The 27015-nt window shown below is 41.8% G+C and overlaps 1 protein-coding gene across 6 annotated transcripts in view; it reads right to left on the minus strand.

The window, feature by feature from the left end:
- The window catches only part of slc12a7b (solute carrier family 12 member 7b), a 78091-nt gene that overhangs the window by 26896 nt on the left and 24180 nt on the right, over window positions 1–27015 (minus strand). For 5 of the 6 annotated variants that reach the window (XM_045221511.1, XM_041879806.2, XM_041879804.2 and 2 more), the window contains exons 2-3: window positions 3411–3505; window positions 2803–2940 (exon numbers count right to left, since the gene is read on the minus strand). In XM_045221511.1, the coding sequence (XP_045077446.1) occupies window positions 2803–2940; window positions 3411–3505 (233 nt within the window). Of the gene's footprint in view, window positions 1–2802; window positions 2941–3410; window positions 3506–11881; window positions 12082–27015 lie in introns of those variants that run through there. The other variant, XM_041879807.2, reaches the window with a different exon arrangement.

Here is a 27015-nt window from a genome sequence, read left to right on the forward strand (position 1 = left end):
TAATACAGACATAGGGTACCTTCAGAAAGTGTTCACACCCCTTGACTTATTCCACATTTTGTTGTGTTACAGCCTGTATTTAAAATTGATTACATTTTGATTATGTGTCCCTGATCTACACACAATACCCCATAATGTCAAAGTGGAATTTTGTTTGTAGAACATTTCTTAAATTAATACAAAATTAAATGCTGAAATGTCTTGAGTCCATAAGTATTCAACCCCTTTGTTATGGTAAGCGTAAATAAGTTCAGGAGTAAAAATGTGCTTAACAAATCACATAATAAGTTACATGGACTCTGCATGGGTTATGTGTTCAATAATAGTGTTTAACATGATTTCTGAATGACTCAGTCAAGCAGTGAATTTCAAGCACAGATTCAACCACAAAGATCATGGAGGTTTTTCAATGCCTCTGAAAGAAGGGCACTGATTGGTAGATGTGTAAAAAATAAAAAAAGCAGACACTGAATAAAGCAATTGTACACGAGAAAGCGTGCTAATGAACTTTTTTTGCATGGCTGTGTTGCGGTCATAGGTACGAGGCGGAGCCGAGTGTGCAATTGCTTTTCTATAATGGGTTACCAATAAATAAAAAACGTTATTTTGATAAATGTATCAAGGGGAAATAATGTCTAGATGCCTTTTACAGTGAAGATCAAGTTAATGCATTGGCTGGCTAGGCTGATGGGACAGTGGATAAGCAGAGATTTCTCAGATGGAACAGAAAACATGATTCCAATTTTTGCATCATAGGCTTACCTGTTCTAAACAGTTTTTTTTTAGTATGGCTTAGACCAACCCGTTGTAGAATATCCCTTTGAGCATGGTGAAATTATTTATTAGGCTTTGGATGGTGTATCAATACACACAGTCACTTCAAAGATACAGGCGTCCTTCCTAACTCAGTTGCCGGAGAGGAAGGAAAATGCTCAGGGATTTCACCATGAGGCCAATGGTGATTTTAAAACAGTTACAGAGTTTAATGGTTGTGATATGAGAAAACTGACATTGTAGTTACTCCACAATACTAACCTAAATGACAGAGTGAAAAGAAGCCTGTACAGAATAACCTGTACAGAATACATCATGTTTGCAGCAAGGCACTTAAGTAAAAGTGCAAAAACATGTGGCAAAGAAATTAACTTTATGTCCTGAATACAAAGTGTTATGTTAGGAGCTAATCCAACACAACACATCACTGAGTATCACTCTTCATATTTTCAAGCATGGTGGTGGCTGCATCATGTTATCGGTATGCTTGTAATCGTTAAGGACTAGGGAGTTTTTTTTGGGATAAAAATAAATGAAATACAGCTATAAGTACAGGCAAAATCCTAGAGGAAAACCTGGTTCAGTCTTCTTTCCAACAGACACTGGGAGACAAATTCACCTTTCAGCAGGACAATAACCTAAAACACAAGGCCCAATTTACACTGTCACTGCTTACCAAGAGGACATTGAATGTTCCTGAGTGGCCTAGTTACAGTTTTGACTTAAATCTATGGCAAGACTTGAAAATGGCTGTCTAGCAATGATCAACAATCAACTTGACAGAACTTGAATAATTTTTGTTAAAGAATAATGGACAAATATTGTACAATCCAGGTGTACCCAAAAAGACACCAATTACCGCCAAAGGTGCTTCTAACAAAGTATTGACTCAGGGGTGTGAATAATTATGTAAACAATTTCTAAAAACATGTTTTTACTTTGTCATTATGGGGTATTGTGTGTAGATGGGTCAAATACAAAAATATTTCATCCATTTTGAATTCCGGCTGTTACACAACAAAATATGGAATAAGTCAAGGAGTATGAATAATATCAGAAGTCACTGTACATACATTTTTATTTACAAATATCGGCACATTATGTTTCTATTAGTTAAAAACACAAACAGTTTGTTCTTAACATTTGAAAAAAACCTTTCTTAAATTCACTGTGTGATTGTAATGCCCTGATTTCTATAGGTAAATAATTCCGGTTGGGCCTTTGTATCTGAAAGATCTTACTCCAACCTCATGATGTAACTTTTGAATTTGTAATTGCTGCTGTTGTCAAAAGGAGTCGTGTGAGTCTTGTAAAGTTAGGTGTTTCTTAATATATACAGGGAAATTTAAGTTGATACATAAAAAAAATGTCTTCTGTTTGGGAGTAACAGACAATTTAGTGATTCATATTTTGTGCAATGATGTCTTATAATGGCATCCAATAATGAATCTGCAAAGATTGTTATAAATAACATCTAATTCGCAAAGTAAGGTCTTATTTGTGTTTTGATACATGATGTCACCATATTCTAGGATAGATAGTAGCAGTTGGGTTAGTAAGTATAAAGGCAACACTGATCAATCACAGTGTAACGCATGCAGACAAACCAAGTGAGAATGTTTGCATGTCCTTTGTGCTGCACACGTGTTGCACACTGAATGTTTGCTCTGGTCAAAGACCCTGTTCTGCAATCATTAATTCAGCAGTTTTTAAAAGGGTACAAAAAATCAGGAGAAAATACGTATGATGGGATACACTAACCAATTGAAGACATTTTATAGACTTGAAACCATAGGCTGTCCCATTTACAGTACCAACAGTCTAAACCAAGCTATTTCCTCCACACTTCAGAACACACACAAAGTCCCCACGTTGAGAGGATTACATTTGCTTTGTCATTATCACCTATATCAGGCAGTAGGAGTCGGATGTGCATGGAAGTGGCTTGTGTCACTACGTGGATCTGATGTCGTAAGAAAATAATTAAAAAACGTAATTGTCCACACAATGTGGAGACGACAGGCTTACCTTGACTGGTTTCTTAGTCTTGGCTGGCCCCTCGTCGTCGTCTGCCTCCTCGTGCTCTTTGACCCCCTGGGTGAGGTTGGTGTAGTTAGCCAGCTTGTTGAGCAGAGAGGATACCATGGGGTTGCTGTCCATCTCTTCCTGTGAACAAAAAATACCATAACACAAAAAGTGTCATAACACCTCTTAGCTTTCAAGCTCTCTGCATAAGGGTCAGGGAAATAACTTGAGAAGCGCAATGATGAGTGAAACGGTCAAGAGGAATTTAGAAACTGTACAGAAATCAAAGGAGATTAGAAAAGCTTTGCTGGAGCGAATTATAGTAGAGAAGTAGAAATAGATTTCACAGTCCATAATTCATGTTATTCATAGGATTCAATATAATGGATCACTACCACAGAGAGGTTAGGGCAGCCAAATGGCATTAGACAGTGCCTTTGAAAACTGGTTAGAAATAACAGAGAAAGCCCCTTCCACACAGTTTTTGTCCCACTCCATTTAGCATTGAATCCCTGATCAACAGACCTAAGTCAAAGCTTAGGTCAAAGGTCAAATGAAATACCACAGATAACGTTATATATAAATCAAGGCGGTTGGATGTTGACAGTTACCTCAAAGAGGGCCATGTTCTTCCCATCGTATAGATTCCCTTTGTCATTGTCTGTGTTGTTTATGAACGGACTGCTTTCCTTTGGCATGCCATCGCCTGTGGAAGCAGAAGAGACCGTTTTTGAGAAAACAAACCTCCATTAAAGTAATTGAAGTGGAAAATAAAATATTAAAATGACTGTTCAGCTGAGGTAAGTAAATGGATGACAAAGTAGGTTAACTGGCTGTTAACCAGAAGACTTATGGTAAAAGCTAAAACCAACCAGGGCCTGGTTTCCCAAAAGTTAATCGTTAGAACATTCGTAGGAGCATTGTTAAATCTCAAAGCTGTTTCCCAAAACCATCGTTATTAATGTTGCCTGGATAAGAGCGTCTGCTAAATGACTAAAATGTAAAAATGTAAAAAGACTCATAATCTACACCTGCCTCAGACCACTCATAGAACAGCTAAGTGCGCCGTTTGATCATTTTTTCACCTCCCGTGTCACTTTATACATAGGAGATCTCCACTAAACATAGAATCACAGATAACTTCAGAAGAAAGTTGACTACAAATACAAAGTTGCCAATCTCTTTTCAATTGATACAAACAAGCAACGTACAGTATAAAATGATGCTTCAAAAGAAAACCGAGATGACTGCATTAAAATATAAACAGTAAGCTATAGGCCTATTTGAATCATATTGAAATACATTTCATGTTCAATCAATTGAGCTCTATTTGCAGCCGCAGGTGGTACGATCTCTGTAGGAGCTGATTCGTCGTCAGTACTGTGAAATAAATCTAATGTTAAAATATACTTGAATGGAGAAAGCTGATCCGAGCTCAGCGCTCCCTTTCTTTCGATCCTATCAGTATCGACACATGTTCAAACGACGCACTTAGCGAACGTTCTTTCTGCGTGGTGTTTTGGGAAACGCATGTTAAATCTTTGGCCGCTGTAAGAAAGATGCATTGTTAAAACTCTTGAATGCCTAAGTTCCATCGTTATCAGGAAACGGGCCCAGTTTGTTTGGAAGACAACAAAATGACTCCAACATTCACTTCAGTGAGTTTCAGCTCAGCCCCATAGATTTTCTTTACTGGGACATTGGGGGCCATGATGGTGATCGATGTCTATACACTGGTGGTAATGGTTCATTGATCCAGCTATTACAGCTTGTAATGGAGTTCTGGATGAACCATGAACACACACATCCTCCTCATGGTTGAGATGGTTCAAAAACATGTAGTACGAGTATGTAATTATAGTCCGCTAGAAGCAACACATATTCATTGATTGATTACATTTTATTGACATTAAAATTAGACTTGGCTAATGCTTGAAATCCAGAAGAAAAGAGAATGTCAATAAAATACTAAAATGAAGACCGCCACAGAAGGCAGTGGCAAGTGGAGATTCTTCTTATTTAGCCACTCTCTCATTTCCAATGGGTTCTGTTTTAGCATTAGTGTCAGTCTGGCTAGCCGATACCATCAACAGAGGAAAAACTACTGACCTAGACAGAGCATGAAGACTAAACAAACAATGGGAATGAGTTGTTTTGATCTGTGTTACAACCAGGCCTAAAAGCCGACTTGTTACAACAATCAAATAAAATGAGAGGTAATTGTAGCAAATGGCTCAATCTTATGATTCTGTTATGCTAAATAAAGTTCCCTCAAAAAGGGTTGATAAGATGATTTAGGACCTACTAAATCGCATTAAGCAATCACTAGGCAATATATTTTGCAATACAAGGCTCTACATTGTTCACCTAAATATGCAGGCATAATTCATCCCATATATTTTATCCAATGCTACTTTAGCTAATGCTAGTTTTCAGAGGCTAATAGTATGACATTTCCTCTTGTGAGGGCTTGTATATCAACACACAGCAGACTGGAATGTCAGAGGTGGCCTAAGGCCCACCTGAGGCCTAACAGCCTATGTGGAGAACATTCTGGCACCAAACTGTGAGCCGAGCTGGCCCTTTACCCAGCATTCTGTAGAGCATCGCGCTAAGCAAATGTTTAGAGTAAGCGGAGTAGCAGACAGCCTCTACATAGGGGGTTAAGATACCGTAGGCCTACGTATAGCGCTACTGAGACATTTGCGAGCATCTCCCATTTCAACACACCCGATAGCCAGTGTCTCCTTTCCACACCCATTTAAGTAAATATGTGAGTCAACCAAATTCATTCATTCAGACCTGGTGGAGTGTGACCTGTGACTGCTGTGTGCTTTCATCTGTGCAACTTTTGCTGCTTGATCCAGCTGCTGGGAATGAGAGGCTTGCATCCTAAGCCCTGTGGTAATTGTAAAGAAAGTCAGAATGTCATTTTGTGATAGGGGCCATTAAAGTAGAGTAGAGGGTGGAGAGATTATTGCAAATAAATTGATAATGTGTGTGGGGAAGGATAACATAAATATAGGGAATGTGAGTAAATGTGTGGCGGCGTCCGAGGCAAGAGGAAGCGATTCCATGTCACACTTTCGCACTGACAGAAGGTACACGCTACAGGTAATCATTGGCTTTAATGACACTAAATCCCAATGTCATCAAATCCCCTTTGAACCGAGGGTTAATTCCTGTGTGCTGTGTCTAATATTAGTGTGGTGCGTTTCTACTTGCAGCATGCCACGTGTGTAAGGGAACCACTGTGTAAGGATGTCAATGGAGGAGTGATCCAGCAAGAATCCTGGAAGTCAGGATTGCTTTTCAATGGATGATTATAGCAACTATTTATGGCTCCAATAGCAATAGCAGGAAAGTGAAAGTAAAAATTGCATTTTAGTACTTTAGCAGACAATCTTATCCAGGTCGACTTACAGTAGTGAGTGCATTTCAAACTAGTTCATATTGGTTCCCCAGTGGGAATTGAACCCTCAACCCTGGCGTTGCAAGCGCCAATCTCTACCAACTGAGCCACACGGGACCATTTTTCTCAGAGACAATTCAACATTTGTTATTCATGTTCTGATATCATAAGCCAATCCATATTAAAGAACACCTTCAAAAGGTTCAGGTCAAGTTCATAAATCTAAGCAAAATAAAACACCTAACGAATGGTAACCAGACAACAATCCTGTATTGTACCAATTCTCAGTTTCCCAGAGCTATAAATGTAGATGCGACCAATGCCAATGACTCTGCAGAAAACCTGTATCATGTCCAATCATGAGACATCCCAGCAGACATCACAGCAGGTGATGAGATCCAAAGTCCCACAGTGAGCATCAACACATCCTCACCATGCCAAAGGAATTCACACTGACCCTGACACTCACAGGATAGGTCCATGTGCCAACTAGCCTCTGTCCAGTCCCCAACAACCGGATGTTCCGGTTTTCAGGGGAAATGGAAAGAGAGCATGTGATGCAACTTCCGCTTTTGGACGATAACAAAGCGACACTCCGTCCTAACTCCTCCTTTAAATTGACTGGATTGGTAGGACAACAGAAGAGAACCTCCCAACACTTTTTTCTTCTTCTTCCCGTCACGACCAATATGTAGGGATCTAGTTTTAGCCGTTTCTTTAGGTTATGTGCCAACAGAGACATGTTGTTGTGCAGGACTGGAATATCATTCAGATGACAATGAGATTACCTCGCAATGCATGTTCGCTCTCTATGCACGAGTTGAGTGTCTGGAGCATTTTACCAGAAGTGTTTGCATGGGAGGTGTGGGTCAATGTTTGAGTGAGTAAAGGGGGGAGGAGGAGGAGATTTGTGTGTCTAGTCTTGACAATAAATGAAATGTTTGTGTGTGTGTCTATGTGTGTGTGTGTGTGGGGGGGTGTAGGAGGAGGGAATGGAGAGGGACGTCGAGGGAGCAGTTGGAAAAAGTCCCAGGAGACACGGTCCAGTTCCATATTGGCTAGCCTACTAAGGCCAAGCTGGTGACCTAGTTTACGGACATGTGGGCACATCATCGCTGGCGTCATACGTGCCTATTCGTCCCTTTTCAAGGTAGGCAGCTACTCCAGGCCAGACAATGGACTGGTTTACCTCTTCAAATGAGAGAACTAGCTGGAGAGAGCGAGAGAGAGGGAAAGAACATCAGAGTGGGTGAGACGGCCAGAGAGAACACAAGAGGGAGAAATAGAGAGCGAGAGCGAAAGAGCGCGAGAGAGAGAGAGAGAGACATACACACAGAGGTCTGAATGAGTGCGGGTCGGGAAAGAGTATACCGTATCCATTGATGGGGCTGGCGGTTGTTATTCTCTGCAGCGATGTTGCGTGTCTCCCCATGTTGTGTAGATTCGGCTGGCTGCTCTAGAAGAATACCGGAATTCTCGTCATTCTTCTCTAAATCTGTGCACAACAAACGCTTGCACGCCATGTCTGGACCCAGGACAGCTCACATAGAAGATATGGGACCCATGCGGTGCCATTTTCACTATGTTCTTTTGGTCGGAGTCTGTATAGTATGGATTGATGTTTCTACGTCATAGTATAAAGGTCAAACTACCACAGAGGTTGTATAAAGCTTTGCCTGGCCATGCATTAAACAAGCTAACCAAGCAGTGGTCAGTTAAGTGGTTGAGTATCTTCTGCATCGTAATGTAAGAGTCTTACATTGGGCCTATCCTTTGCAGCACTGTGTGTATGTAGGGACTGAGAAAGACCCAACAGTTAGGCCTATCCCAGTCAAAACTCTTATTAGTGAAGCAAACATCTTACTGATGCTGAAGGCCTACAACCAATGTTCCCTGTAAGCTCCCCCGGAACTGCCGCGCAGAAGAAATATCAGCGCGTGCAGAGAAACACAAGATTGAACTTCACTCAACTTTCTAGAATTTTCCCCATTAGTTAACACTTTCAACGTTTCCCTTTACTGTGGGAACTGTGATCGAATCAACGCAATATTAGCCATTTTCAATGCAACATATCGAAACAAAATGATCTATGCAAGACTTAGTATGCGAAACTAACTATACAAGAGATTTTGTTGTAAGCAGAACACATCGGAGTAGGATTCTATTGCATTGACAGGCACGACTCAGGCACATACTCTACACAGACCGGTGTGCCATAACCAATCAGAGCTGCAGTAGGCCTATATGCAAATAGACCATTGTATGGATCTGCCATTCACTTTGAACTGGACTGTATTTACAGCATCAGCGGTCGTGAGTAGATGCACTTGTTTAGAGATCAAAGAGAGCGCTAGCGACCACATCTGTACATTTGTTCATATCCTTTGCTAGTTAGTGAGTTATTAGCCCAGTTATAGATAATTTGTAGTCAGCAATGGGGGAGTGATTGCTTCCTACAAGAGCACAAAACATGTGCATTTCTAGACATCTTTGAAAAGCGAGTCTGGTAAAGAGCTTTATTTTATTTTGTCTTAAAGGGGCAGTGTTGTATTTTGAGACAGGCTTGAATAAGCTAAGTAGCCAATATGCAGAGGGTAGCATAATTAGTCTGATTCTCTGTAATAATGGTATGGGAATAATAATGCATTTTATTTTGTAAAGTGGTTTCTTGCATCAAACAACACAACATTTTCAGTCAACTCCTTGTCTGAAGGACAAGTGGATAAACAGGGTAATGTCAAGCCCTGCATGTTTTTTTTCAAGTCTCATGGATTGTAGGCCTACATTGAATACCACACATTGGCTGCTACTGTAGGCTGAACGATATAACAGCTATTTCCATGTTAAAATGATATTGGATGCATTTTCTCCATTGTTTTTGATGGTAGGCCACTCTGTTAGGCCTACATTATGATCAAATAGCCACAGTAGCGTACTTGACCACTGTTAAAAATATCTCAAAGCGGGTCAGCCTTAGTGTAAACAGTACATTTGCTCAGTGATGAAAAATATTTGAGGGAACATTGCATACAACCAAAGCTTACCTTAACTTCCATTCTAAACAGCCCCTCAAAAACCAAGGGATAAGCAATTGTTATTGATCAGCCAACAGCATACCACTGCACTGTCAACAAAATAAACCAATGCAGTTTCACCCAAATCATTAGGCCTAAACAGCAACAATGGAGTTTATTGTACGTAGGGGCGGCAGGTAGCGTTGGGCCAGTAACCAAAAGGTTGCTGGTTCAAATACCTGAGTCGACAAGGTGAAGAATCTGTCGATGTGCCCTTGAGCAAAGCACTTAACTCTAATTTGCTCCAGGGGTGCCGTACTATAGCTAACTCTATAAAACAACACTGCACCTATCTGGTGTATGTGACAATAAAATAGATATAGTATTCCCCAGTAAGGCAACGGTGCTTTAAAGTCAAAGGTGAATTGATACAGTTCAATTGCAATCGTGAGAGAGGATTAGCCGTTCAAATTCAATTTACAAGGTGTCTACACAGGCAGACATGCCAGAACTACCCACGCAATCCCAGTCCATCCAATCAGAGAAGTTGCATAACTTGCACTGCATGAACTTAGCTTCAATTATTGTTATCCAGGAGTACAGCAATAGCCGACATGCCCTTTAACTCCAGTTCTCACAACTTTCCTATTCCCAAATGTTTTGATCAGAGCGAGAGGGTGCCCAACAGATTTTCGATACGAAGTTTGGCAATATTATTGCCTTTATTTAACCAGGTTTGTTATTGAGAACACATTCATATTTTCTAAAAATGACCTGAGGGCCAGACAATGAAGGGGCAGGTTCTGCAAATAATAGCCTATGTTTCTTGGGTTGACTCATTCTTACATGTTGCTCACTAGTCTTCCTGTTCTGCCATTGGTGAAAGTTGTGTAAACCCTAACCAATGTGCTCTGGTGAAGCATACAATGGCAACAATGTCTACTGTAAACAGCACTACTGAACTGAGAAAGAGACCAGAATCAAGACTAATTTTGTCAATTTATGTAAAGGAAAATTTGCATTTTACAAAGCAATGTCCCCCCAAAATTTGGTTGAGTTGAAGGAGGGTGTGAGTAGCCAATGAGTTGCCAACAGGAAGTGAGACTCCATAGAGACTCCTCTACAGCACCATCTTTGCCTAAAATGTTTGATATTTCGTTGTTCATTGCTGAGGTAAATGGTTGCAGACACAACCAAAAGTTAAACAATCTTACCAGCCACATTTTTTTTTACATCCTGGGTCATTGGGAGATGCCATTTTAGGTCCCCCATTAGCAGGGTAGGGTTAAAGAAACTATGTGGTGGGTATGCAGAGTATAATAAACCCCCTATCAGTTTCATGCAATCCCAAACCTATCAGGGTGAACTGCTGTAGACAAGGTCAAACGAGTAGTGGAGGTGCCCTGATTTCCACATAGATGAGTATGGGGGTGAGACAGAAGGGGAGGGTAACGAGGAAGAGGAAGAGGAGTAGGGAGGAGGCATGTCCTGTCTGTGTTGATGAATGAATGCAGGTGCGTGAGCACGGCAGCAGACCGTGCCATGCCAGTTGTGAGTCCTTGAGCATTAACAATCCCTCTGTCATGACTTCGCCTAACATACACCTGTACAGATGTCACAGCAGGTTTTTTTTAGACCATAGATTTTGTTGTAATGTTTGAGTCACTCAAATATCACATGAATACACATTATACATGGCAAAATTTATAGAATTGCAATAAAATTATATTCATTTTTTTTGGGGGGGGGTTCTCCAATGCTGGAAGGGGGGCCTGAGTGAAAAAGTTTGGGAACCCCTGCTCTTATCAGGGACAGCAGTACTCCTTACCCCGGAAATCTTACCTTACGAGGTCTGGAGTACTGCTGTCCCTGATTATGTTTAGCTAGTATGAAAATTGGAACAGAACCGACCCACAGCAAAAGAAAACTTCAGAATCCATATGAACATCCCTCTGCAGAACGAGTCAATATTTCTGCTTCCTTCAAACAGAGAGGGTAGGAAGACAAGAAAGAGGGGAAACTACTGTGCACCTGTGCTGTGTGACTGAGCTTCAGGTAGTGGTGAACTAATGGGGGAGGCCAAGTGTCTCAGTCTCTATGGTAATAAATGGCCACACACACTATTTATAACCGCTAAGCTCCCCTCAGTGGAAGCTCTGTACAGTAAGCTTTCTAGCACTCTCAATGTTAGTTTGCCTATGGCTCACGGTACGACAGCCAGAGAGAGTGGGAGTCAGAAAGTACTCCCTTCAATCCCTTTAACACGCCTTACTACAACTCAAGCCCAATACAGACACCAAAAGTCATCCCAGGTAAATAAATCCACTTAAAATACCAAGTTTGGGAAAATCACTACTGTAAGTTGCTCTGAATAAGAGCGTCCACTAAATGACTAAAATGTAAGTGTAAAACCTTCACTTGTACAATAGAGAAATGCACACAAAACTAAACATCTCAAGCCGACAGCTACAGAAAATCTATAGAACCCCATAGAACGCCCTGTCAATAGCCATACAATAGGTTAGTACAGCAGACTTTGCAGCACATGTTAATTAGGTAGCAGCCTGGATCTAGGGGGGTAAGAAGGTTAGCGAGATAGAAGTCTGACTCTAGGGGGTAAAAAAATCCTCCAGGTGAGAGTCGGCCAGGCACTTACCCCTCCGTCGCGACTGTGAGCCTTCCCCTTGCTCCATGCTGGAGTGGAGAGAGGCCGAACAGGGGAGAAGTCCCTGTAGTGCTGCTGCTGTTATGGGGGTCCCAGGTGACGGAGGAGAGGCCGGGAGCTGTGTGGCTATGGTAGAGACGCTACGTCGCTGAGCGCTCTGTGAGTGAGGACCAGCTCAGTGTGTGTGTGTGTGTGTGTGTGACACTGGCCGACTGAGATGGCAGCAGCCACGCATCACAACCCCCCCACCCCGATCCTGATCATCACCGCCTCTCTCTCTCTCGCTCACACACACACTCAGAGGGGAGGAGCAGCGAAAGAGGGCCGGAGGAAGGCAGGGAGAGGGAGAAAGTGAGAGTAGGAGAGAGGAAGAGTGAGAGACACAAGTAGGAGGAGGGAGAGAGAACAGCTAGCGCTATTATATTCCAAGCCTCTGAACAGAGTGAATGCTTCAGAGGAGATTTACTGCAGGTAGACAATACAGTACAGACACTCGCATCCTCTAGCACAAACGCAATTGCCTACATGCTAACACACATTCTGTCCTAAATGCCCACACGGGACATTATCCATGATCTGCCTGCCTTGAAACAAAACTGAGACCTTTGCAGGAAAGCCCTGTGCATGACTAAGCAAGTTCCTCTGGTCCATGACAAGACAGATTCATTACAAAACAACAAAAGCTAGAGTACAATCAATGACAGAATATGTTGCAAGCTGTCAAGCTAGGTTTATAAAGCAAGGGCACGTATTGCAAGAATAATGTGAGTTAACAGAGTGGAGAATTGGGTTTGAGAACACTTTATTATGAGTTTAACTGTCGTCTGACTTTCAGTTGACTTTGCAGTTGGATGTGAAGTTGGATGTTTGGAGTATAGTAGGGGATGACGCCTAGCTAAAGCTGATCAATGCAAGTTCTACTAGGGTTTGACATATGATAACTTTGCTCCTGGACTGTACGTTAGTCACATGGTACTGTAGGTGTCTGAGGTGGACAATCGAGCTGTAACCTCACTCCTGGGATTTAGGGAGGTTAGCCTAATCCCAACCTTAGATCACTAAGGTTAAAAAAACCACACAGTAAAACAACAGGACAACGATATGATAGTGTCAAACAGTAAAGTAATGATGCAATTTACTGGATTTATCTCTAAATCAGTCGATGTATTGCAACAGATTTCTTTACAAAACAATAGAACCCAATCTAATATTATGTCACGCCCTGACTTATGGGACTCTAGTATGTTGAGTCAGGGTGTGGAGTTCTATGTTGTATTTTCTATGTTCTCTTTCTAGGTGTTGTATTTCTATGTTTGGCCGGGTGTGATTCCCAATCAGAGACAGCTGTCACTCGTTGTCTCTGATTGGGGATCATACTTAGGCAGCCTGTTTGCTATCATTAGTTGTGGGATCTTGTTCCGTGTAGAGGCTTGTATTGTGTTTAGCCTGAGGACTTCACGTTACGTTGTTTTGGTTTGTGTGTTTATCTTTGTAATAAACATGTATGCATTTCACGCTGCGCCTTGGTCTGACCCGTCCTTCAACGACCGTGACAGAAGATCCCACCACCAATGGACCAAGCAGTGTGCCCAGGAGGAGCAGAGAGTATGGACTTGGAGGGAGATAAGAGATGATCTAGCAAGGCAGATGGAGGCCCTGAAAGGGATCAGGGGGGAGAAGGAGAGACAGCCCCAAGAAAAAAAATGTGGGGGGCTAAATGGGTGGTCGGGGATCGACAGAGAGGAGCCCCGACCACTGCACTCATGGGGGCTCAAGGAGGAGTCCTCACTGGAGGAGGACGGGGCACGGAGTGTAAAGGACGGAGACAGTCGTAGATCTCCTGCGCCCCGTACCTGCTCCCCGCACCAAGCCAGTGGTGAGTGTTCCCAGTCCGGCCCGGCCCGTTCCTGCTCCTCGCACCAAGCCAGTGGTGCGTGTCTCCAGTCCGGTACGGCCCATGCCTGCTCCTCGCACCAAACCAGTGGTGCGTGTCGCCAGTCCGGCCCGGCCCGTTCCTACTCCTCGCACCAGACCAGTGGTGCGTGTTCCCAGTCTGGCCCGGACCGTGCCTGCTCCTCGCACCAAGCCAGTGGTGCGTGTTCCCAGTCCGGTACAGCCCATGCCCGTTCCACCGGTGCCTGGTCCAGCACCGGTCAGCGGCTCCACTCCGGAGCCAGAGCAGTCCGCTCCACCGGTGCTTAGTCCAGCTCCGGTCAGCGGATCCACTCCGGAACCAGAGCAGTCCGCTCCACCGGGGTCTAGTCCAGCTCCGGTCAGCAGCTCCACTCCGGAGCCAGAGCAGTCCGCTCCACCGGTGCACAGTCCAGCTCCGGTCAGCGGCTCCAGTCCAGACCCAGACGTCAGCCCCTCTCCAGGTTCGGGGTCTCCCACACCAGGGCCCAGACAGGGCTCGGTGCATCGTGGGAGGATTGCCGATCCAGGTCCAGACGTCAGCCCCTCTCCAGGTTCGGGGTCTCCCACACCAGGGTCCAGACAGGGCTTGGTGCATCGTGGGAGGAAGGGAAGCAGCGCGCCGAGGTCCAGACCAGACCAGGGGCGCAACGGGGAGGCTGAGAGAATGTGGTCGTCACGCCCGGAGCCGGATCCGCCTCCGAGGCGGAATGCCCACCCGGACCCTTCCCTGTTATGTCAGGTTGGTGCGGTCGGAGTCCGCACCTTTGGGGGGGGGTACTGTCACGCCCTGACTTATGGGACTCTAGTATGTTGAGTCAGGGTGTGGAGTTCTATTTTGTATTTTCTATGTTCTCTTTCTAGGTGTTGTATTTCTATGTTTGGCCGGGTGTGATTCCCAATCAGAGACAGCTGTCGCTCGTTGTCTCTGATTGGGGATCATACTTAGGCAGCCTGTTTGCTATCATTAGTTGTGGGATCTTGTTCCGTGTAGAGGCTTGTATTGTGTTTAGCCTGAGGACTTCACGTTACGTTGTTTTGGTTCGTGTGTTTATCTTTATAATAAACATGTATGCATTTCACGCTGCGCCTTGGTCTGACCCGTCCTTCAACGACCGTGACATATTATTACATGTAGCAAAAGGAAATGGTCTGGTAAACAGTTTTTCCTATAATTTTTCCATGAGAAACAGTGACATATTCTAAGGACCTTTTCACCTGACTTTTCAAGAAAAAGGGCTGTCAATGAGAGTGACGGGAGAGCCCATAGCCTAAGTAGTCCTAGAAAGAGTTTAACCAATCTGGTTTGAGATATAGAATTAAAACGGATACTGCCATGCCAACAAGGTACCAACATCGTGGGCTGGTTTGCCAAGCTCTGCACCTGTATCCAGGCTGAGAGAGAGAACGCTTGCCTACTGTAATGCCCAAGTCCACTGCCCATTAATCACCTCTCTAAAATCATGTGAACTAGACAGTAAATCACTTAAAAAGATTAGACAAATCCTGTCCTTTTTATAAAACACACCACTGAACTCTGTGCTCTGGTAGGGACATGCAATGGCTTATGGTGGTCACTGGTCAGAGGCTAAACAGTAGTACTAGAACGACCTCGCTTTGCCATCCAGTCACTGGGATTGGATTGACTGCATCTTGATGTCCCCTCTGAAATGGCCTTGGATGAACAAGCTACACTTTGTCATTGAAGCAAAGCTGAGGAGAGTTTGATTGTCAACCTAAAGTATAGGTTGTGCTGCATATTGTGCATATATAATGCAACCAGACTGAAATATCACACAAAGTCTTAAGTGAGGTGAAAGAGAGATACAGTGCGGTCACCAAAAATAGGGATGCTATGGTGAGTAGAGGGAGGAAGCTTGGCTTACTGAGGCTCTGTCAGGTCTGTTGTACTCTGGGAAGCTGTAAGCTTTTAAGACCATCAGGTAAATCACTGTTGTCCATTACGTAACAGGGTGGTGCACTGAGAGTGAGTGAGAGAGAGAGAGAATGAGAGAGTGAGTGAGTGTGAGAGAGAGAGAGTGAGTGTGAGAGAGAGAGAGAGCGAGAGAGAGAGGAGGGACTGAAGGACAGAGGGGGGTCAGCTGGGGGGCGATGATCTGGAGGCTCAATTATATGCTTAAACCAACTGACATCAATTACTTACACATACATCATAATGCAAGCAGCATCTACTATAAAGAAGGTACATAGGCTAATACATTCACTACCGCATATCATCCCAAAACTCTTGTTTGTAATGTTGCATGGTGCTCCTCCTTGTAGAGTGAGGGTTGATCAGAAGAGGAGGTAGGGTCTGTTGAAAGTATTCAGGTTAAATGAAAACGTCTGTGATGCTTTTGTTCAACTCACTGATGGAACACAATGTTGCTATGGTTTCCTCTAAGAGAAGTGCTCACGTACTGGCTTGGCATTGATTAACTTATTTTGTGGCCTCTTGTGAAATAAAATGCTACCATGATAGCTATGATCAAATTTATTAATATGAATTGCATGAAATTGGATACATTTGATCAATTTGTTAAGTGAAAAAGTCACTGTTTTATTAATATCACAAGAGATGTTATCGTTCGTTCACACACATTCACAGGAATAAAATATTACATCAATAAAAACTGTTAAACAATAAATTATTCAACAAACAATCGGCCTAAATATTTTCAACAAAATTTTTCTAAGTCATGGCTGAGTTGGGAAACATAAGGCAGCAATGAATGCCTGCAACCTAAACTGACCTTGAATAAGCAATGATTGAGATGCGGAAATAAAAGTAAAATGGTTGTGAAATTCGCCATTGCATTTGTGGGGAAAAAGTTTAGTTCCTTAAAAGAATCCCTGGTGAAGTCAAACCATCACATGATAAAATCATATATTTTTTAAAGATTTGCATAACATCTTGTAATTAACTCCTGAGAGGAAGAAGTTTACACAAAAGTCACAGTATGCCACTAATTCTCAATAGACTAAAACACAAGGGTTAATGGAGAAATGGACAGGATGGAGAGAAGTCGAGGCTTCTCCAGAGGGTGTCACTGTTAGGTAGGTCGGAGATGCAGGACACAACGTTTTGGAACGTTCAGATAGAAATATGGTATGTAGAACAAACATGACTGACATGTTGAATGAGGAATAACGTTGGCTCTATTCATGCAATGTTCGAGAATGTTTTGCAACTGAACGTGGCCCTGGTGCACGCACGCGTGTACACACACACACACGCACACACTTCTTAACAAGAGATTGTCCTTTGTGTGATCGTGATGAAAAGCACGATTACACCAAAACAATAGGCTACCTTTTGGCCAAGGTTGCCCTCTCAATAAGCATCAATGCAATGCACACTTCCTAACGGCATTTGCCAAAGCAATGAACAGGGATACATGAACATGAATAGCTCAAGTAGGAACCAGGTGTTTTCCAGTTTCCCCTTCTAAATTCCAGAACCCATGGTTGTCACAGCAGCCAAACCATAAACGTAGGAAAACAAGCTGCGGGCTGACCACTTTAATAACTGAGGCAATGGACTGAGTGAATCAGCAAATTTACCAGGACTCAAGAGAACTAATGGATGTTCCTCTCTAATAGATTTGAACTTCGTAAACTAAGGCAACAAACAAGACAACTACAGTTTCCACTTCATTTGGTTGCATTATCCACAGTCAGTGGATCTCATTAGTGGGCCTAATGGATGTAAAAGCTACAACCTAATGCCCCACAACACTTCAAGGTTCTCTTGTTTTCACAACTCAAAACTATCTAGCGAATGAACAACAGAAGAATGTCAATAGTGTCGATCGAAGACCACTTAATGGTGGGAGAGTAAGAATGGCAGTGTGTGGGGTCTGTACTGTCCACATTCAAATGCAGTTAAAACCATCCAGAGGCCCTGAGTGGAGTCAACGTCAGAGGAGAAATAAACTAGCACCAGAAATGATTATAGCTAAACCCAGGAACCTAACAGAACAGCACAGAGGGAGGACAGAGAAAGCAGAAGAGTGGTAGTGTGTGTGTAAAGTCCTGAATCTAATGAAGAAGCATGTGGAACTCACGTGCGCCCTGCAGTTGGGCTGGCCTCCAGAGAGAGGGAGCGAAAGAGAGAGAGAAAGAAAGAAAGAAAGATAGAAGAGACAGAGAGGGAGTGACTGAGGGAGAGGGGAGAGAGGGAGGGAGAGAAAGAGAGAGGGGACAGAGAAAGAGAAAGAGAGGGGAGAGAGAAAGAGAAAGAGAGGGGAGAGAGAAAGAGAAAGAGAGGGGAGAGAGAAAGAGAAAGAGAAAGAGAAATAGAAAGCCAGAGATAGAGAGATGACAAAAAGCTATCCACCAACAGGCAGACATGTCTCTCTCGCTCTCTCCCACATTCAGCCCCAGGTAAGAGTCTAAAAACACTGCACAGACAAGAGAGGCCTAGTACAGTATAGAACATACATCACTTTTCTCTCCTAACCTTAACCCTCAGGCCATTCTGCAACAAATGGAGTGAGAGAGACTGAGTCCAAACACGGAGTGATTTTCACTTTCACCAGTGGAGGATGAAGTGCATTTGATTGTTTTTGAAGTAGGTTACATGGCCATTTTGTAATTTAACTCTCTTTCATAAGGCCTATAATTCTGTCATCATAATAATAACATAACATACAGTTGCTATGAGCTGACATGTGCTGTCATTAACTGTTTATGACATCTGCTAGCCTATGTAGGCCCTTATGACAGAGGGTTCAAGCATTATCAAATGTAGAGATATGCTCTATCAAGCATTCCTTAGTAAACCTTTGGAAAAAATGGTGTTTGACCAGCTAAAATGCTGTTTCACAGTAAACAAATTGACAACATACTTTCAGCACGCTTATAGGGAAGGACATTCAACAAGCACAGCACTTACACAAATTACTGATGATTGGCTGAGAGGAATTGATGCTGGAAAATTGTGGGGGCTGTTTTGTTAGACTTCAGTGCGTCTTTTGACATTATCGATCATAGTCTGTTGCTGGAAAAATGTATTGTTATGGCTTTACACCCCCTGCTATATTGTGGATAAATAGTTACTTGTCTAACAGAACACAGAGGGTGTTCTTTAATGGAAGCCTCTCCAACAAAATCCAGGTAGAATGAGGAATTCCCCAGGGCAGCTGTCTAGGCCCCTTGCTTTTTTCAATCTTTACTAATGACATGCCACTGGCTTTGAGTAAAGCCAGTGTGTCTATGTATGCGGATGACTCAACACTATACACGTCAGCTACCACAGCGACTGAAATGACAGCAACACTTAACAAAGAGCTGCAGTTAGTTTCAGAATGGGTGGCAAGGAATAAGTTAGTCATGAATATTTCAAAAACTAAAAGCATTGTATTTGGGACAAATCATTTACTAAAACCCTAAACCTCAACTAAATCTTGTAATGAATCATGTGGAAATTGACTAAATTGCTTGGAGTAACCCTGGATTGTAAACTGTCATGGTCAAAACATATCAATACAACAGTAGCTATGATGGGGAGAAGTCTGTCTATAATAAAGTGCTGCTCTGCATTCTTAACAACGCTATCAACAAGGCAGGTCCTACAGGCCCTAGTTTTGTCGCACCTGGACTACTGTTCAGTCGTGTGGTCAGGTGCCACAAAGAGGGACTTAGGAAAATTGCAATTGGCTCAGAACAGGGCAGCACGGCTGGCCCTTGGATGTACACAGAGAGCTAACATTAATAATATGCATGTCAATCTCTCCTGGCTCAATGTGGAGGAGAGATTGACTTCATCAGTACTTGTATTTGTGAGAGGTATTGACATGTTGAATGAATCGAGCTGTCTGTTTGAACTACTGGCACACAGCTCAGACACCCATGCATACCCCACAAGACATGCCACCAGAGGTCTCTTCACAGTCCCCAAGTCAAGAACAGACTATGGGATGCACACAGTACTACATAGAGCCATGACTACATGGAACTCTATTCCACATCGAGTAACTCACGCCAGCAGTAAAATTAGATTTAAAAAACAGATAGAAATACACCTTATGGAACAGCGGGGACTGTGAAGCAACACAAACATAGACACATGCACACAAACACATGATAACATACACACTATACACACAGGTACACATGGATTTTGTGTTATAGATATGTGGTAGTAGAGTAGAGGCCTGAAGGCACACACTTAATATGTTGTGAAATCTGTTATGAATGTATTCTATTGTTTTAAAAATGTATAACTGCTTTAATTTTGCTGGACCCCATGAAGAGTAGCTGCTGCCTTGGATCCATAATAAATACAAATACAAAATACAAATCAAATGTGGGCTATTGTTTAATATTTTCTACTCAGGGCAGGTTGGTGTTGAGCCATTTCCTGAGGAAATAGCATGGAAACCAACTTGTGTTAAGTAGTAGTCTGCCAATGTGAGGGGGGAAACATGCAGGAGGCTTATCAGTGGTACCACATTGCAGGTCAAGCGCCCAGGAGAGGGGCTTTGTGGGGCGGGTTCATATGGCTTAAAAACAGAATGTGTGATTGGACGAGGCCACCGTAGCTCTCTCGTCCCAGACTCTCAACCAATCCGTTCAACCGCTTTTTACCAACAAACCACAGTGATACAGAGCCTGTCAATCAAATGAGTGTGAAAGCATGAGCAAGTGAAGATGAGAAACCATGTTGGCCCGAGGGTGTACCAACGGGACTCTCTTTTGTGAATCTGGCTGGGGTTGTGTAACCTGTCGCTGTGTGTTTGTGTGTGGGCATGCATGTGTGTGCTTATGTGTGTGTCTGGAAAACCCCTCCGAGGCACGCCAGAGTGCTGATGACATGAAGGGATGTAGTGGGGGCTATGGATCAAGGCCCGGGTGAGGGGGGGAGAGGGGCAAAAGGCTTGAGGGTGGGCGCCCATTATTCAGAGAACAGAGATACCAAAGAGAGACTCTTCATTCATAACCGCATACACAACCAGCTTCCTGTGCAGTACACACGCTTCCCCTGCGGCAAACAAGTGTAAGAGGCCATGCTCTTTTTGTGTCATGTGACTACCTCCCTTTACCTCCCTCCAACTGCAAACAATCCCAATGAACACATTAGATTAGGCAATCCTCAGACAAGGGAAGGCACTCGGAGGAACACCTCCTATCGGTATGTTTGTGTATAGAAAACATCACTGGGCCTGTCATGCCAAATAGTGTCCCCCTGCCCAAAAGTGCCCCCCCCCCCATACCCATACAGAGAGAGAGAGAGGAAAAAAGTGAGAAAGAAAGTGACAGAGGGAGAGAGAGAGGTGGGAAGAGAGTGAAAGACAGAGAGAGATGGAGAGAGAGAGAAACAGAAAGAGAAAGACAGCAGTGCAAATGTACTTAGACTTTAGTATTTCAACAACTTGACCATCGTCTGTCCGAGCCACCCAGGAGGTATCCCATCCACCAGAGCCAGTGAGTTCGGATCAGTCTGATTCTCTGTGCTCTGAGTCGGAAGGGGACCAGCTTAAGGTAGGCCATACTTTCAAAAACTGTTGAAAAGTACATATCTCCACTAATCCATCAAATGTTCTCACAGGTGGCTTGCGTCGGACTGGAGGAACAGGGGCAGGTAAGTCCACTCACTGAACTAGAAGATACTAGTGAGGTTCTCATCACTAGTGTCCAACAGGGGCAGGTACAGTGAGGGAAAAAAGTATTTGATCACCTGCTGATTTTGTACGTGATGATCAGTCTATAATTTTAATGGTAGGTTTATTTGAACAGTGAGAGACAGAATAAAAACAACAAATCCAGAAAAACGCATGTCAAAAATGTTATAAATTGATTTGCATTTTAATGAGGGAAATAAGTATTTGACCCCTCTGCAAAACATGACTTAGTACTTGGTGGCAAAACCCTTGATGGCAATCACAGAGGTCAGACGTTTCTTGTAGTTGGCCACCAGGTTTGCTCACATCTCAGGAGGGATTTTGTCCCACTCCTCTTTGCAGATCTTCTCCAAGTCATTAAGGTTTCGAGGCTGACGTTTGGCAACTCGAACCTTCAGCTCCCTCCACAGATTTTCTATGGGATTAAGGTCTGGAGACTGGCTAGGCCACTCCAGGACCTTAATGTGCTTCTTCTTGAGCCACTCCTTTGTTGCCTTGGCCATGTGTTTTGGGTCATTGTCATGCTGGAATACCCATCCACGACCCATTTTCAATGCCCTGGCTGAGGGAAGGAGGTTCTCACCCAAAATTTGACGGTACATGGCCCCGTCCATCGTCCCTTTGATGCGGTGAAGTTGTCCTGTCCCCTTAGCAGAAAAACACCCCGAAAGCATAATGTTTCCACCTCCATGTTTGACGGTGGGGATGGTGTTCTTGGGGTCATAGGCAGCATTCCTCCTCCTCCAAACACGGCGAGTTGAGTTGATGCCAAAGAGCTCAATTTTGGTCTCATCTGACCACAACACTTTCACCCAGTTCTCCTCTGAATCATTCAGATGTTCATTGGCAAACTTCCGACGGGCCTGTATATGTGCTTTCTTGAGCAGGGGGACCTTGCGGGCGCTGCAGGATTTCAGTCCTTCACGGCGTAGTGTGTTACCAATTGTTTTCTTGGTGACTATGGTCCCAGCTGCCTTGAGATCATTGACAAGATCCTCCTGTGTAGTTCTGGGCTGATTCCTCACCGTTCTCATGATCATTGCAACTCCACGAGGTGAGATCTTGCATGGAGCCCCAGGCCGAGGAAGATTGACAGTTCTTTTGTGTTTCTTCCATTTGTGAATAATCGCACCAACTGTTGTCACCTTCTCACCAAGCTGCTTGGCGATGGTCTTGTAGCCCATTCCAGCCTTGTGTAGGTCTACAATCTTGTCCCTGACATCCTTGGAGAGCTCTTTGGTCTTGGCCATGGTGGAGAGTTTGGAATCTGATTGATTGATTGCTTCTGTGGACAGGTGTCTTTTATACAGGTAACAAGCTGAGATTAGGAGCACTCCCTTTAAGAGTGTGCTCCTAATCTCAGCTCGTTACCTGTATAAAAGACACCTGGGAGCCAGAAATCTTTCTGATTGAGAGGGGGTCAAATACTTATTTCCCTCATTAAAATGCAAATCAATTTATAACATTTTTGACATGCGTTTTCTGGATTTTTTGTTGTTATTCTGTCTCTCACTGTTCAAATAAACCTACCATTAAAATTATAGACTGATCATTTTCTTTTTTTTTTTTTTTTTGGGGGAATGGATCAGCTTAATATTGCAGATAGATTGTATCTTCTATCAATGTAATTGTCTGCATCACTTCCAATCCCCCATTTTTTTTTTTTTTTTTTTTTTTTTATATATATACTCCCCTTTATTACTTTTCAACCCCACCATCCTTTCCCTACTTGGAGTAAATTAGTGAACAACAATGCCCAGGTCTCTACTTCCGGTCTATACTTACTATCTACACCTTATGGACACAGTTAATTTTACAATAATTCTATTATATATATACATATATATATACATATACATACATACATACATATATATCATTATTATTATTATTATTATTTATTTATTTTTGCTCCTGAACTACTTCTACTCTCAACCTCTCCGATCGTTTTCATGATGTCCATCCGGTTTGCTTCTATATGCCATATCTTTCTAACTGTGCTCTTTCCCAAAAGCTCCCAACATACAGCCTATATACTTATTATGGACACAGTATGCTTTACATTATTAGCTATCTTTGTTATTATTTGTTGTTATTTGTTATTAGTCCCATCCTTCAGCTCTATTCAATACCTCCCATCTATCTCTTAACACCATCCATATCGGATTTCTATTTGCCATATATATTTCAACCGTACTGTGATGTTTTACAATAATTCTGAACCTTTCTATTCTCATTGCTTCTACAGATTGAGAGTTAAAAATAAACAGCTTTGCTAAAAGTATTATTATATTATTGATTGATTGACTATGACTTTTCAGATCACCCAGTAATGCTATCTGCAAGGTTAGTTCCAGGTAAATATTGCAATCCTTTAGCCATTCCTGGACCAGTGTCCAAAAACAAGCTACAAATGGACAGAACCAAAACAAATGGTCCAATGATTCCGTCTCTTCACAGCAAAATCTGCAGAGCTGGGAGGATTGTATCCCCCATATAAATAACATTCTATTGGTAGCAAGGATTTTATATAATAATTTAAATTGAAAGATTCTAATTTTTGAATCCGGTGTCGTTTTGCGTGTCAGTTCATAAACACTATGCCATGGGATCGGTACATCAAAGATCTCTTCCCAACTATTTTGCAATCTATATGGGACGGCTGTCAATCCTTTGGTCCTTAAGTGAAACTGATATATTTTTTTATTTATCACAGTTTTCCTTAACCAATTATGTTCTTTAATGCAAGGCCGACAGACAAGTTCCTTACTTTCTCCCCCCTCCACTTTCCTCTTCCATTTTTGCGGTAATGCTGCCATTATTTGGTTGTAATTTTGGGTAGAGCAGACATTTCCATATGTTTTTGTTAGCTGCATGTGCGTCATAACTCCACCAGTCCTACCGATGATATCATTTACAAAGATTATACCTTTTTTAAACATTCTGTCAAAAAATAAAGGTTTTTTGTCAATTAGTATATTTGAATTTAACCACAATATTTGTTGCATTATTTGTTCTGTCGTTTCTGGAGGATTAAATTGAAATTGCAACCAACTTTCTATGGCTTGTTTTAGAAATAGTGACATTTGGGAGATTATTTCCTTTTCAAATAACTGAAAGTGTGAGGTTGTAATCTGAATAAAGGGAAAAAGGCCTTTCTTGAACATTGGGTGAGACAATCTTACTAATTTGCTTGAGAACCAGTTCGGATTTAAGTATAACTTTTGTAAGACTGAAGCTTTTAGTGATAGGTCTAATGCTTTAATATTTAATAATTTCTGTCCTCCGAATTCATATTCATTATATAAATATGCTCTTTTAATTTTGTCTGGCTTGCCGTTCCAAATAAAATTGAATATTTTTTTCTCATATAATTTAAAAAACTGTTCGCTAGGCGTAGGCAAGACCATAAGCAAATAGGTAAACTGTGATAATACTAATGAGTTAATCAGGGTGATTTTTCCACAAATTGACAGGTATTTTCCTTTCCATGGTAGTAAGATCTTATCTATTTTTGCTAATTTTCTATTAAAATTTATTGAAGTGAGATCATTTATTTCCTTTGGGATATGTATTCGAGTATATCCACATCACCATCAGACCATTTTATTGGTAAACTACATGGTAATGTAAAAATTGTATTTTTTAGTGATCCAATACGTAATATAGTACATTTGTCATAATTTGGTTGTAATCCAGAGAGGTTAGAAAATGTATCTAGATCCTCTATGAGGCTGTGGAGGGATTCTAGTTGTGGATTTAAAAAAAACATGAATCATCAGCGTACAATGCCACCTTTGTTTTTAAGGTCTTTATTTCTAATCCTCTGATATTATTATTAGATCTGATTTTAATCGCTAACATCTCGATGGCCACAATAAATAGATATGCCGATAGTGGACAACCTTGTTTCACTCCTCTTGACAGTTTAAAACTTTCTGAGAAATAGCCATTATTTACTATTTTACACCTAGGGTTACTATACATGATTTTGACCCATTTTATAAGAGATTCTCCAAAATTGAAATGCTCCAGGCATTTATATATAAACCCCAGTCGAACTTTATCAAATGCCTTTTCGAAGTCTGCTATGAATAGCAGGCCTGGTTTCCCATATTTTCCATAGTGTTCTAATGTTTCCAATACTTGCCTTATATTATCTCCAATGTATCTTCCATGTAAAAAACCTGTCTGATTAGAATGAATAATATCCGGCAATACCTTTTTAATTCTATGCGCTATACATTTTGCTAGGATTTTTGCATCACAACACTGAAGTGTAAGGGGCCTCCAATTTTGTAAATGGACTGGATCTTTATATTTTCCACTTGTATCCTGTTTCAGTAATAATGAGATCAGTCCTTCTTCTTGAGTGTCAGATAATCTACCATTTACATAGGAGTGGTTAAAACATGCTAATAACGGTCCTCTTAGTATATCAAAAAAGGTTTGGTATACCTCGACTGGTATGCCATCCAACCCTGGAGTTTTCCCAGACTTAAAGTCTTTAATTGCATCCAGAAGTTCCTCCTCTGTAATTTCACCTTCACATGAGTCTTTCTGTGTGGCTGTTAATTTGACATTATCAATAGAAAAAAAAATCTCTACAATTAGCTTCAGTTAGAGGAGATGGAGGCGACTGAAAAGAAAACATATGCTTAAAGTACTTTGTTTCTTCCTTCAAAATGTCATTTGGTGAATCATGGGTGACTCCGTCAATTGTAACCAGTTTCATTAAGTTCTTTTTGGTAGCATTCCTATGTTGAAGATTAAAAAAGAATTTTGTGCATTTTTCCCCATATTCCATCCAGTTTGCTTTATTTTTATAATATGTTACACTTGATCTTTCTTGAATAAATTTCTCCATTTCTTTTTGTTTTTCCTCTAATTTATTCTGAGCCTCTATGTTACAGTTTTTATTGCCATCTATCTGTTCTGTTAGACTTTCTATTTCCTTTCTTAGTATAAACTCTTTTGACCTAAATTGCTTTTGTTTTCGAGATGAGTACTGAATTGCATGGCCTCTAAAGGCACATTTAAAGGTGTCCCATACAATAAGGGGATTCGCTGTACCTATGTTATGTTGGAAAAAAATCAGTTATAAATTCCTTTGTTCTAATTATAAATAAATTATCATCCAATAGGCTTTGATTAAATTTCCAATATCCTCGCCCACGTGGAAATTCAGTAAGAGTAATATATATGCCTATTACATGATGGTCTGACCGCATTCTGTCCCCTATCAACACTTTTTTTACTTTTGGTGCCAACGAGAATGAGATAAGAAAGAAGTCAAGACGACTAGCTTGATTCAGTCTCCGCCATGTATATCTCACTAGATCAGTATATTTAAGCCTCCATATATCTACTAGTTCTAATGTATCCATGACATTCACAATTTCCTTAAGAGCATGTGGGTGATTGTTTGTGGTGTGATTTCCTTTACGGTCCATTGAGCTATTTAAAACAGTATTATAATCCCCCACCATAATAATATTGTCTTGAGTTGCTTGCAGGCTTGATAATTTATTATATATATTGTCAAAGAATTGTGGATCATCATTATTTGGTCCATAAAGGTTAATGAGC

This window comes from Coregonus clupeaformis, chromosome 7, assembly GCF_020615455.1.
Source record: "Coregonus clupeaformis isolate EN_2021a chromosome 7, ASM2061545v1, whole genome shotgun sequence".
NCBI classification, from domain to species: Eukaryota; Metazoa; Chordata; class Actinopteri; order Salmoniformes; family Salmonidae; genus Coregonus; species Coregonus clupeaformis.